The sequence below is a fragment of the Geospiza fortis genome, unplaced genomic scaffold, assembly GCF_000277835.1.
Source record: "Geospiza fortis unplaced genomic scaffold, GeoFor_1.0 scaffold40, whole genome shotgun sequence".
Taxonomy (NCBI): domain Eukaryota; kingdom Metazoa; phylum Chordata; class Aves; order Passeriformes; family Thraupidae; genus Geospiza; species Geospiza fortis.
The window spans coordinates 9,676,044-9,690,975 of NW_005054297.1; the positions used below are offsets into that span (position 1 = coordinate 9,676,044).

General features: G+C 34.6%; 1 protein-coding gene across 1 annotated transcript in view; it reads right to left on the reverse strand.

Annotated features, from left to right (window-relative positions):
* PDS5A (PDS5 cohesin associated factor A) overlaps positions 1–14,932 on the reverse strand; it is a 75,363-nt gene that overhangs the window by 27,703 nt on the left and 32,728 nt on the right. Inside the window, 7 exon segments of the mRNA XM_005415463.2 lie at positions 1–60; positions 3,214–3,365; positions 9,353–9,498; positions 10,390–10,484; positions 11,271–11,386; positions 12,457–12,597; positions 14,022–14,102. The exon segment at positions 1–60 is cut by the window's left edge and continues 16 nt beyond it. Coding sequence (XP_005415520.1) covers positions 1–60; positions 3,214–3,365; positions 9,353–9,498; positions 10,390–10,484; positions 11,271–11,386; positions 12,457–12,597; positions 14,022–14,102 — 791 coding nt within the window.

Below are 14,932 nucleotides of genomic sequence, written 5' to 3' on the forward strand. Positions count from 1 at the left end.
TCTTCCGTTTCCAAGTTGTGTGGAACAAGATACTGAGCAAAGATTTTCTCTACCAGTAATCTGCAGGAAAAGAAGAAAAAAAAGAAGAGAAATCACTACTGTACATGTCAAACAATACCTTCCAGGCAAGCTGAAAAAACAAGAAATAGTAGAAGTCATTAAAACCAGATTTTTCAACAAAGAAAGAAGACAAAAACTAGGGGCATTTTTCTCAGCTGTAAAGACTCCTTCCACTACTGATAGAAAGATTAGCAAGAACTGCTCCTTGAGAGCTTTTCCATGTTCTTTCACTTTCACCTCTAAGAGGGAGCAATCTGTCACCATCCAAATTCTCCTTGTCTTTAGGATCTGAGAATCTCCCTTTGTTTATTCTAATATATTGAAGAACACTGACAGTGAAAAGCTCAAATAAAGGAGAAAGAATACAAGAATATAACTCAAAGGGGAGGAAAAGTAAAAATCTGAAGAATCCTTGAAAGAATGGTTAAAATTGAACTACAGTACTTGAGAATCTACTCATTCTAATACAGAAACTAAAAATCAACACTAAAAAGGTGGAGATGAAGGAACACCACAACATATACAACTAAAGGGGCAAAAGGCAAACTGAGAACAAACCAATCCAGCAAAAACAATCTCCAATTATCTTTTTTAAATAACACATTTGAAGTTTTACATTAAATACCAACTTTGAACTATAAAATACAAGTGAGTAGTTAATCTAATTATAGCCCCCCCCAAAAAAGAACATTCAAATGTTAATTCAATTCATACAAATGAAAGCTGTGCACAATGTTCAGCAATACAATTTGATACTTATTGACAAATATTGTGTGTGTTTGAGTTTTAAAACCTTTTCACTATGTACCAGTCCACTGGTACTAGCAAGAACTCTGTGAGTGCCTTCTACAGAGACCACAGCAGCACAGATCAAACACACCTTATTTCTGCTCACACAGCTTATTTTTGTTGAAAGAAAATTCCAAGAGACATGATGGCAAGACAGAGGAATAAAAGGATGACCTTGAGTATGGATACAACTATGTCAAGACAGCCCATTAGTATTAAAGAAAACTTGGCTTTGTCTCTTTAAATGTACACTTTCCTGCTATTGACTCCAAGAACTATATTGTTTGGGGAACAGATCTCCAGAGCACAAAGGACTCCATCTGTTTAACACTCTAGGAGATGGGAAGCATCAGAGCTCTTACCAATTCATGAACATTGCTCTAGTCCATGTCTCTGTAGATACATGTTCTAGAAAAGCATTCAATACAAATGGAATGACTGCATCATCCCTTCCCTGGTCCCTGCTGGTGAGGGTCAAGATTTACAAAATGGGAATAACGGCAAGACACACTTCTCTCCCGGTGAAGAAAGTGACTGGCTAGCGTAACTATAGTTAGTAAGAGGGCACTGTTTCAGATGTGGTTGTTTCACTCCATTCCCGTACATTTATTGTAAAACAAAGAAGCTCAGAGAATACAATGAGAGGCAGCTCTTATAGTCAGAAGTTTTCAGTCTTGAGCAGACGTGCAAATCAACAGCCAAGCAACAACAAAAACATTATAAAAGTGAGCAAGTTATCTATGTGTGGAAAAAAATCTGTTCTATTCCACTTCATGCCTGAACTCTGTGTGATATTGCACCATTATCTCCTGAAAGAAATAGTGTTATCCCATGCACCCTGAGGAAAATACTCCAAGGCCCAGAGCTGTCCACTGCTACTTTTTATCCTCTTTGCTGCATTACTGAAGGAAAATAGGCCAGAGCTGGCTAATTTTGGCCCATGCTTGCTTATGTGTTTAAAGGATTGAACAGATCTTTTATGTCTTAAAAGATCATAGCATTTCTACATCTCTTCAGGTGCTAAATCTCTAAAATCCTGACAAGTGCACAAACACATTCATCCCTCCGCTGAGATCAGGAAACCAACCCAATGGTGTCATTGAGCAAGAACTAAATTGTCAGCCTTGAAGACCAGTATAATTTGAATTAAAATTTAGAGTATCAAACTGACCTAGAACATTAAAAATCAAGCCACCAGTCTTTCTGTGTGGACACAGAGAAAACAAACAGGATACAATCCATGCCTCCTCATGAAAAAGCTAGTTTCAATAGTGTAATCAGGCTTTCTGAAATCACATCAGAGTAAGAAACTCAGCTTTGATGACACACTCTTCCCTCAAAATTCCCTGCCTCATTTCCATCTGCCCATCCAAGTGTTCTGCTTTTGATTGAACAGAAATACAGAAAACATCTGCCCCATTCACTATACAACTGATTCATTCTCTGTCCACTATCAAACCTGTGTACTGAAAATGAAATGTAAACATGGTAGAAAAACCAGAAACTTCTCAATGCAAACGAAAGTATATTTTCACATATATGCTGAATTAGCTTTGTATAAACCATGTGAAGACTTCCTGATTTTCAAAAAAGGTGCCAACTAAACAAATATGCAACTATGGCCCACTTACAACCAGCCAGATAAACAAAGCAAGAGCCTTCACCGCTGCAGTGCTTAAAAATTTAGTATCATAACTGGCAACTGAAGGAGGCTATTGGCCCATTCAGACTAGTCACCAAGGTAACAAAACATTCTGAAGTACCAGGCTGCAAAAGCAAGGCGCTAATAAACAGTGTAAAGAATTTTCTGAGTCCACCATACTAAAAATCTAGGCTGAAATTCTGCCTTTGTGTGGTATCACAGCTTCTCTCTTCCTGAAAAACTATTAATAATCTTCCAAAACCTTGGCCAAAATACTTTTTTTGACACCAAAATAGTATTTCAAAAAATCAAAGGGACTGAGTGACAAAACACAGACAAATCAAATGTGAAAGCACCTCTGATGTTTCCTCAGCTTTTGGTCTACCTAAAGGTCCATATACCAAAAGGAGAGATCTGTGCATGTACTGTGGTGTGGACACACATAACACTCACAGAGGATGGATTTTAACAGCATGTGTTTCTTACACAGCAGTTAGTTAATGAAAATCATAGCTCTAGTTCCATCGGTATATAAAAATTAATCCATGAACAGATAATGAAACAATTTTGAATATGTGCATACATATCTTAATGATTAATTAAATACATCATACATCAACCCATAAACGCAGAATATAACACCTTTCACAGAATAAGAACATATTTTCAGACTATCTCTTATCACTATACAATTAAAATTAGGAAGACTTAGATTGACTCACTTGTCATCAATGCTATTTTGATAATATATGTGCAAAAGTTTATCCTTTATCCAGCTCACTTTCTCTGCAGCATCTTTTCCAGCCTCAGCATGAAGACAGTACTTCTTGTACAGCTGGGCAAGACCCATCATAGCTTCTTTTCTTACTCGCCACTTGAGAGGGGAGAAATTAAAAGAAGTTGAGGAATTGGTTTTGGTAAACAAACAAACAAATAAATAAATAAACCATACAGAATACAGTAAAGATGTAGAAGCATGAAAGACAAAATAGCCACTTTCTGATCTCCTATACTTAGACACTTCAAAAGCTGAAAAACGCTGTTTGAAGCCTGTAGATGAAAATTTGCAAAGCCTGTGTAAGGGTTTTTTTGCCAGTACTATGCTGATTAAATACTGTCAGTACCCAGGACTTCAGTACTTCTCTGTGCTGAGCATAAAAAATCTGGGACCTAGCCATCAGAAAAGAACTTAAGTACAGCTTAACATGCATGCCTGAATAAGTGTCTTACTGAGTCAGGATTTGGAAGGCTTATCTATTCAGAGACAGGCACCAGGTAAGTGGCAGACTTCTTTCTTCCCACTGCCTTACACCATCTCATAGCACCCTTGCCTAGACACAGGAGATCTGGAACCTAGGCCAAGCCAAACCTGCCAGGCTTGAGCTCTGAGGCTACCTTCCAGGACAGTGGGAGAGGCCCATTTTGCTGAAGCCTTGAAGCAATTGCTCTAAGACTGGAGGGATTGAGGGAAAACCCCCCAGAGTACAACTGCTACAGGAGGAGTTCATGGGTTCTCCATCTTGCTTTTGGTGGTCATACTTTATCCTCTCAAATAAATAACAAATATCCCATTATTAAACAATTTAACAGACAAGACCCATAAGCCATCCTGTGCTGATTCGTGTGAGGAATCATACCAAAACTGACTTCAGGATTAATTTAGGCAGCATAGTGTCTCATGCTGAATGATTTACACAGTAAACCTCAGAAGACACTTGTTTTCCCACATCATTTAGAAGAAATGCATTAAATTTGAACTGAAAGAGATAATTTATTCCAGAACACACTAGGTATCACTTTTGGCCTTGAACTCCCAAGGACTAACAATGCTCAGATCATTTCAGCCTATGAAGCACAAATGTAGATACTATTATTCATACTGTAACTTCCTCAATCTTGTTAAACTGAAGGCTTGACTCAATACCACTGAGGTACTGCACATTTAATTTCTTAATAGTTTTACTGAATTTTTTCCCTTTCTTGAAGGGCAAAGAAAAGACAAATTTTCAAGATAATATGGCTCATGTCACCACAAGACACCAATAGCTGTTGGAGTAGGTTATAACAATAAGATGGAAAGAATAAACTTGTATTTTGTTACTTGTTGTATTTCTTAAGTGACAGATGAGTCAATATAGTAATGACTTTGCTAGAACATAATACAGTAATAGCTATAAATAGATGTTATTATTTAACTTTTCCGCAGGAATTTGTTCACTCCTGTTACATTTTAACGCACATTTTAAAGAAAATAAAGGCCTGAAAGGGAAACATTTTCAGAAAAGTAGTAATATTTTTCTGTGTTCAGATATACCCTTCCAATGCAGGTGATAGCTTCATCAGATCTCCTATATGAGACAGGAATGATGGATGGCAAAACTCGTCAGAAGAAAACAAAAAATGATTTCTAGAAATGATTCCAGAAAATTTAAGCGTAAAATGTGGGAGTAACAAGGAGTTACAAAAGAAAGGAGGTTTGGATTGCAAATAGAATTCTGATTAGTGAAATAGCTGTAGAGTAGATCTCAGAGCACGTAGAAAGCCAGTTGCAGCGGACCAAACCACTTAGAGAATGTTTTGAACACCATGAAAGCAAGTCATTGAAGAGGAGATGCATGTAGGGAGGAAAAAAAAGAGTAAAACACTTTTGAGAATTGAAGCTGAAACAGCAAATAAACATAAAGAGGAATGTAATAATCAGTTTCAAAGGCAGCATACATAAACACAGCTAACAGAATTACTACCCTGATTCAATTAACAGAAGAACTTGGATAACCTTAGCTTCCTTGGTTGACCAACGTAATTAAATTCCTCCACTGATGACTGTTGGGCTGAGTTTTGAAAAAAAAATTGCTATTGAAAATTCAAAACAATCCTTTACCCATTAGAATAACTTTAATAAACACCTTACAATAGTTCTCCTTTATCTGGAAAAAAAGCCACAATGGTTTTCAGTACAGTTAAAACTAACACATATGCAGAAAAATGCATAAGGAGGAACCAAAAATGGGTATATGATTCTATGGCTCCTCTATGGCTTTTGACTTCAAGCTGATGATGTGCAAGTCAGTTCTTATGAAGGGCCTGAGTCTCTACTCCATAAAGACTGTTGGGAGAAATGCCAACAAAGCTGTCAAAACTCTCTTAACTTCTCAGGTTCTTATGATTATTCCCGTATTATGGACAAGAGTATTTTTGTTATTTGTTTTTAAAATGTCTCCTAATTATTCTGAAAAGTGAAGATGCTGGAAAGACCTTTGAAACAGTGTTCCAAACGAGCTTTCCTAAGAACAATTATTACCAAAGACAAGATTTCAGTTTTTGGGGAGCATGTTACCAGAGTTACTTTTCCATGTGGAGCAATAAAAATGGATTTGAAAACTACCAGTGGAAGTGGGGTTTGTTCATTTGTTTTAAAACTTGTTGCTGTTTTTTAAATAGCTACAATCATAATGCAAATGTCTATATATATATATCAAATCAGCTAAGGACATTCCTTTAAAAAATTAAGTAGTGCCTTTTAGCCAGAAACTTTCACTCTAGAAAGTGTTTAGACTATCTTTACCAATACTGTGTCAATTAGAATATGGTCAGGAGAAAAAAACCAGATCACTTAAATGGTGATCCAGTTAGCATGATTTAATTTTTTTCCCAGCTTTATAAAGATAAGAGGCAGAACTGAAATGACAGGTTAGCACTTTACTTCAGCCTGTTGGATAAGCATTCTTTTCATAGTAATAGCAATACTCATTTGAGAGATGACTGCAGACCTAAAAAGATGAAGTCAAACTGATGAACCATCATCTAGGAGTTTGCAGTAGAGGTGTCCAACAGATACCCAGCTACAAAGGGTAAATGCAGCCAGCAAAATACAGAGCTCTTTTAAAGAAAAGGAGTGATTAAAATAGGTATAGTGCACTCAGCCTGGAATTGAGAAAATCCTACATAGAAAACAAAGATAGTTACATGGACATTATCAATGCTCCTCTGCCAAACTGGAGAGAAATCTTAAAAATTATTTTTAAAAACAGATGAAAGTTTACAAATCTTGATCCTTGATCTTCATTCTACAGCAATAACTATATTTACCAACACACCCTATATTGCTAAGGTCTACTTCAAATGCTAAGTATTTGTTGTAGTAATTTCTAGTCAGTGCTTAATTTTATTTTCCCCTCAGGATATACCTTCATTAAAGCTCTCTCCAGAGATTTTTATAAGAGAAACATCATGTACAGACAAAATTATTCTTCACTGATCACCTGAAAAAGCACCTAACCTTGACACACAACATATCAAACCTACAACTGGTGTGAAATTACTTAGTCTAACACATGAGGAACGTTACATGCCACAACACTGATTTAAAGCCCCACAAAAAAAGACCTAGCTCTGTAGAAATCAGTACTACAGCTGTGCAGTAATAGCTGACTGCCTCTCACTGACAGCAACATGCTAAAGGAAAACAGAGAGACACTGGTGAAGACACAGTCATCCCCTTCTCACTAGGGTGTAAGTCCCAGGGCAAAGTGGTGGCTATATAAAAAGTTTTTAGGTCTCATAAACGAACTTTTGGACATGTTTAGTGGCTGAAAAAGAAGGAAGGTGATCTTGATCACTTCTGAGAAACATGCAATGTCAAGCTGCAAGTACAGTTAATTGAAGAGCTGCTTTATAATAGTGAACATACTCAAAATCACTATTTCTCTGTCTAAAGATGACATTCTTGTCAAAATAAATTATAGTAACATTCTCACTTGAGAACAAAAAAAAGTAAAATTAGAAAAAACAGCTAGAACGACATAGGGGGTATCTTTTCTATAGCCTATCAAAAAATGACAATAATAAGGAAAAAAAATCAACATAGCTACATTGCAAAGAGAATGTAAACAGGAAACAGTATAAACTCTAGCAAATTGAAAGTAAATCCTTGATGAAGCATGGGCAATAGTTTCAAAATGAAGTTATTAAAAGCATACTAACTAAACATCTCCACCAAAGACTGCAGAAGTGGGAAGCCTTCCAGATCCTTTCTGTATGGCTGAGAGACAAACAGATTTATTCCAGGAGAGGTCTGAAGAGGTTTCTTAAAGTATCATTAAGAGACATTTTAAGAAAATTAATAAAGTAAGCAGGAAGAAAATTATCAAGATTTTGTAATCTTAATTACAAAAGGTGGTAACCCATCTCTGACTTTTACAAGAATTATATACCAAATAGTAATTATTCTATTATTGCAATCTGTCCATAAGCAGATTGAAGACAGCAAATGTGAAAGAAACCAAAGAGTGTGAAGAGGAACAATGTGCCTCTCAAAAGAACATCTGATTTGGAATGGGCAAACAGGCTGAAATAGAACAGTAACAACAAAAAAGAGCTGACACTACTGAAAAAGAAGTCACAGAAATGTGTCTATGAACTTTACATAATGGGAAGTTTTATCTAAGAAAAAATAACTTTTAGCAGATCCAGAAGTCCATCAGTAAAATGCATTTGGATCCCAAAAAATTTCCAACAAAGCCTCGTACCAGAAGGCCTTAAAATAAAAATTCTGTTTTGAATTAATTATCAACTAAAACATAGGGGGAAATAGCTGGAAATAAATGACTGATTTTCACAATGAAGGGAACAAAATAAACCTGTAGATGAAGTAATAAAGAAATCTCTGACATTTAATATATGAAAACTTACTTTCTTACAAAATGAACTGAACAGTGTGTGTAAAATTTACTGAGGTAGTCAGATGTAACATAATTAAGAATTGCAGAAAAATGTCATGCTACTGAATTGTTACGGTATGAAATGGAAGAAATTCAGATTAAGGATAGGTTTTCCCATCAGCATTAACTCTGCATGTACAGTATCTGGCAGTATACCACCTGAAGTTATTAAAGAAAAACACTGATGTTAACGTGAATGTTTTCCAAATCTGTCAGCTCAATGCTCAGAAATAGCAGAAGAGACAGACGGAACGTTTCAGAATAAGAAAAAAAATTATCATCAAGTAAGTAACACGGTGCAAACTCTGAATGCCATTCAAAATCAAATATTCTGGTGAGTAGCACGTTGCTCCCAAGTCTGGTCACCTTAGTTCCAACATGACAGAGAACATCCAGACAAGAATGATCAGCAGTATGTAACAATCAATTTGTGTGGAAGTTAATCAGGTGATTCTTTAGAATAGAAAAGAAAGACTTAGAGAAGACATGGTATTCATATTTATTAAATATAAATGACTCAAAGAATCTTCATTGTTTTATGTAATCCAAGATCTATGAGATACCAAATCAAATGATCAGACAAGTTAAAAGCAAACAAGTGAAGTTATTTTTCCCAAACAGGCATTAAACTTTAATTTACAGATGCATATGCCATGGAGGCTTATAAAGTACAAATAAATTCAAGAAAGAACTTGATAAATACATGGAATAAAGTTCTGTTGAAAGTTATGAGCATGGGCCAGCAGACTTAAGAAATCCTTAAATCACAAATTGTTGGATTTGTGATTTAAGGATTTAAGCCTTAAGTCACAAATCCAAAGCTGCTGACTGCGAGAACTATAATGGGTTATAGTGACCTTTGGCTTAAACATGCGAGACCGTTCTTATGTTCTTACAATGTAACTGTGTTTATCACAAGTCAATGACCCTATTTGCTTGACAACACTTGATTGATGCCACCACAATATGGAATTTTTATTAAGATGTTCTTGTAAGAAAATATTTTTTTCCATGAGTATTCCTGTTAATAGTCAACTCTGAAGATTCTCTGATTCCGTGGCTTCAGTTTTTTTTTATTTTACTTTTAGTGAAGTATATTAGAAGCAGGTCATTGCTGAAAACACACTATTAACACACTTACCCGTTTGTCCAGCGTTCTTTCCCTCACAAAGCCAAGCAGCTGGTCATTGACCAAAGAGAGATCTCTCTTGCCCGCAGTGATAATTGTAACAATAACATCATGTCGAATGGCTTCTTCTGGGTCGTGTGATCTAACCTTCAAATATTCTGTCATGAGCAGAAACAATGAGAAGCTTGGCTTTTTTATGTAGGTGTGATGTATTCTGATTTATTACTAATGTTTAATCAATTAAATGTCTCATATATCACAACCATGTAATCTATTAAATATAGAGCCACCGACAGGAAACATCTGTTCCAATGTTTTCTATGTTAAAGTTTTATAAAACAATTAGGTAACTGTAAATATCAGAAGAATATAGGAGTGATAACTTTTATGATAACATCATTTGCAAGAAGCAATAAAATGAAATAAAGTTGACTAGAATATATTGTAAGTAAAGGGGAGGTGAGGGAATAAGAAGAAACAAAAAGAAGAAACTCTCATTCCTTAAGAGTGAAAAATGTGAATAATAAATCAGAAGTACTGACAAATGTTGTAGAATAGCTTGCATCAAAAAACAACAGTATTTTCAGTTAAGTCTGAAAATCTTCTCATAGTTAATGTGATACTGTAGAGGAAGAAGAAACTTCATAGTTTAGATCAGCAAAAAGGCCTTTTTTGCGTTCAGTGGAACAGAGTAGTGGGGAACTCAGTGACTAGTTTTGAAAATAAGCCAGGGTGTCGAACCAATATTTGCTTTGCCTTACCCACAGTTTCTTTAGAACTTGAAATTACTTTAAAATTCATTCTGCAATGGGTAGCTTCTTCACTACTCATTCTTAAAAAGTCCACACAAAACCACACACTCCTCCTCTTTCTATATACTAGCACTCATTTTCAACAGAAATCAATTACTCAGCAAATACCTCTTCCATCCCCCCTTATCAAGCATTGGACTTGGTGCATTTCAGAACTACACTGCTATGCACAAAAATAGTTACACAGCCCCTTGCTCATTTTGTAGATTATTCTAAACCCCTGTATGAGCATCTCACCAGTGAGGTCTTTTGCTAAGTCTGGATGGTTCATTAAACAATGACTGGCGAATTTCACACTCTCTAATCTCACAGGGACATGGATATCATTGAACCTAGAGGGATAGAAGATAATGAATGTTAATTTTTAATTAGCTTTGCAAATCAGTATTATTCTCTATGTAGTAACATGTGTTGATAGTACGTTCTACTAACTATTAGAATACTTTTATACGGCAAAATATAAATGTTTTGAATTTATCTCAATAATGTACCTCATACAAATCCTTGTTATTTCTTGTGAAATTCAGTCAGGACTAAAATTAAAGAATGAATATGGTGTATGTAGATAAAATGTTGATCCAATGGATTTTGCCCACTGACTTCTGAACACAGGTCTCCATACAATGTCGATTGTGTGTGTGCACGTACACACACGCACACACAAAATTACACAAATGTAAACGGGCATCACCAGGAACCATTTGAAAATGTTCTCTTTTTAAAAGATTATGAACTTCTACAATTATGTAAAAGAAAGTATCTCTTCATTCGGAAAGGTAAATGCCAAGCAAAACAGAGCTGCAGATACAGCTGAACAGTATGAAATTTCAGACAGTGCTGGCATAGCTATTGTGTAAATTCTGCTATGCATACAATGTGCTGTCTGTCTAACTTATATAGCCATAGCTGATAGCAATATAGCAGCAGTCTTTCAGGCTTCTTCCTTCTAAAATACAACTGTATGCAGTTTTCTGCTTTGACGATTCAATAAGGAACTCGTTCAAATATAAACAGTTACATCCTCTAGAAAGAAAATAAAAAATGCAATACTGTAAGAAAACAGAAAAAAGAACATCAAAAAAGAACAGAAATTCAGAACTCTATCCCATTCCTCTTACCGCCCAAGAAAGCACTGCCAAAGAGGTCGATTTTGTGTGGCCAGATCAGAATCTTTGGAGCCAAAGAGTTTAGCCAGAAGTCGAACAACAGCCAAACGTTCTTCTCCATCATTGCTCTAAAAATCAAAACATGAAAAAGGAACAGTAAATTATCTGTAATATCTTAGTCATAATTTTATTTCTGTTTTTTTTAACCATTAGATTAAAAACTGAGTTTGAAAGTATTTCTGATAATCTTTGTTCTCTTTAATTATCTTATAGGATTCATACAAGACAAAATATACAAATATACCTATTAAGCTAATGCATTACAGACACTGAATAGATGGCTGTACTATTAAGGAACCTTCTTTTCAGCAATAAAAACCCATATACAGTACTCTAATATACATCTGACAAAATAAACAATTAATGATTTATTTTAAAACATTTTTAAGACTATTTTATGTGTGTGGAAAAGACACCAATTAAGATGTTGTAAACACATATGCACTAATGAAAGCCACATGTAATTTCACCAGATACCTATCTCTTGGTTACTTTTGTTTGTTGCAACCATAGCCTACATGTATATCCACACATGCAAAATTATTTCTCTTGTCCACTTACAATCTCAGAAAAGACAAACGGCTTTTTAATTAAAACCCCCACAGACTTCTAAAACAGGATAAATTAACTGTTTTCAAAGATTCAAATCAGTCAAGCTAACTTATTAGCTGACAATAACAAATCTGATAAAATATTAGGAAATACTTCCCTTATTATTAAAGCATTATTTTACAAAAGAAAATTCTGCAAATCAATACTGAAGCTAACACATTTGCATTTCATAAGATAAGCCAACCACAGCCTAATTACTTTATAAATTTTGAGTGCAATCCAAAGATTAAGTACATAAAGCTTTTGCATTAGACTGCATTAATTTATCATTATAATGATTATATATATTTGGTGTGCATAATACATGTTTGCATGCACAATAAGCACATAATTGCATACTAATTTCCAATATCCTTTCTTTAATGTTATATTTACCTTCAAAATAAAACAATAAATACAGAATTTCTATTCCCCTAGTAGAACACTTATTAAATATACAGTTCTGCACTCTTAATAAAAACAAAAATTTTTAACAAAACATTTAACAAAAATTTTATTGACTGTCCAAAGCTACAGTGTAACCCACCTTCAGCTTGAATTCCAGCTGTGGCATGACAGACAGCAGTAAGTGAGGATCTATGGCAAAAAGCTCTTGTATCAAGTCAAACACATGTTCTGATAAGTCACTTACTGAAGACTTTCCCAGTACCAGAACCTGGTTAAAAAACTAAAATACAAAAAAAATTATGTAATATATTTTCCTTCATTAATGCAAACATTATTTTAAAAAATTCTTTTAATGCAGTATCATTTACGGTTTTATACTTATAGAAGGCATTCAAAGCACAATTTCTTCACTACATCAAAGCATTTCACCCTTACAATTTTGGCTCAAGCAAATTAAAAACATCCTTCCCAGTTCAGTTTTATTAACTCTATCAAGAGAGTTTAATACATGACAATTTGATAATTTCAAATCTCAGTAACTATCTCCCAAGCAAAATTAACAAGTAATAAAAAATTGTTAACTTAAAATGCATATTCATCCAGTAGAACACTGAACAAAAAAAAACCCCAGTGCTTTTAAAATTTTTTTCTTATAATTGAAACCCAATCCAACTGAAGATCATCAAATACTGAAAATAAAGGTTCTCTGCTTCAAATCCATTTTAAAGAATGTCAGATGTCTTTATATTATGTCTTGCAATATTTGATGGCTAATGTATCAAGGTCATTAGTGATCTAACAGAAACAAACCAAAGTAGCCTAAATTATGAATTATTTATTTTTGGATTTATATAAAGTATATTAAAATTTAATACTTCCTATTAGATATTGGGGATTAATATTATCTAAGCAGTGCAAATGCAATAGCAAAAAAAGCTACAACACACTTGAAAAAGAAAGTAAGGAGAATAATATTAACTCAACTCAAAGGTTACTTTATGTACTATCCTGTTTTCACATATGACTAATTACGAAGCTAAAATAAAACGGGAATGTGGTAACTGTTAGTCAGACTCCTTGAGCTTTTAAATACTTATTGATTAATCTTTTATGAATCTGCCTAATTCCATTTTAAATTACTCTGAATTTTATTAATTCTATTGGCTTCAGCACCAAGGAAAGGCAACAGAATGGATCAGAACACATTCATCAAAGACTGCAGTAGCTGTATTAATGTGCAGAACATACAACACTTACATTCAACAAGAAGGAATTGTAATTTGAAGGAAGCCTTTTAAAAAGCATAGTTCTTTTACTCTTTATGACTACAAGTCATAGCAAGTTTAGGAGGGGAAAGAAAATCTAGCAAAGAGCCGGTAGGTTGCAATGCTTCATCCTAAAGCTTGGTATGAAATAAGGCTGCCTGGTTGCTGGACATATGAACTATTCATAATTCCTTTTGTTGTAACAGAACTTTTAGTGGTCAGCTATTTTCACAGCCTAGATTTAGGCTTAACATTAGAATGAGATAGATAAAAATTAATTTCCTCTTCACTTATTTGAAATACTCCACACACTTTACAATCAAGCCAACAACATCCTATTTGGAAAACTGTAGTAGCTTCTATAAACAATATTTAAAAGAACAAAAATGCCCATAACAGGAACACATTACTTGCAGGTAACAGGGATTAATTTACATACATTGGCAATACATGGTTCAATGGTCTGGACGGTCCTTTTCAACAGGACTTTTGCAAGATCAAACGCTTGTTTGTTAAGGTTCTGAAATAAAGAAAATATAATACAATTTTACAGAGTTTTCACACACAATAACAGATTTTGAAGAAACATTATCATTCCTGAATACTCTGAAAATTAACGTGCACCAAATCTGGCACTTAAAAATGAATGAATTTAAATTAATATTTAAATGTGGTTTTGTCTGCCTCTCACATACTCACTAAAGATACACTCTGTAGCAAGTTCAGCCTTGTCTGGAGAGTAAAACTGTGCACTGACTTCTCCACAGACTGTATCATATGCTCTGAGATAGCCCACAATGAGACTACACAAAGCACCTACACTTGGGCAGAGTTAGCAGTTAACTTTCCAAGTAAGCATTCGATTATAACATGACAAATCTGAACACTAATATATAGCTCTTGAGGAAGAAAAAGAATGTAACTGCATATCTGAAAAATTTTTCTGTCCAAGTCTGTAAAATCCCATATGCAGTATCTCATATCATCTAAGGATTAATGCAGCTTGGATGGGAAAAACGATATCGATGAGCTGATTGCCCTGAAAACTACAAATCACTGCAGACAAAATGCAGGTAAAGCCTAGGGATGACCGATTCTTGGAAATATGGTATTTGGCAAATCTACACTGAAAACAACTCTCTCATCTTCTTTTAATTAATGAGATGACAAAGACAGTTCATCAACAGATAGTAAAGAGAATCAAGGTGGCCAAAGGCTCAACAAATATTTCCTCAGTCACCAAAGCACTAAACTGATGTCTCGTTATAGAAGACAGACATATTTGTATGAATTCTCCTCAAAAAATATCCCAATACCTTCTTCCCAAACCCAGCCACGATTAAAACCTTG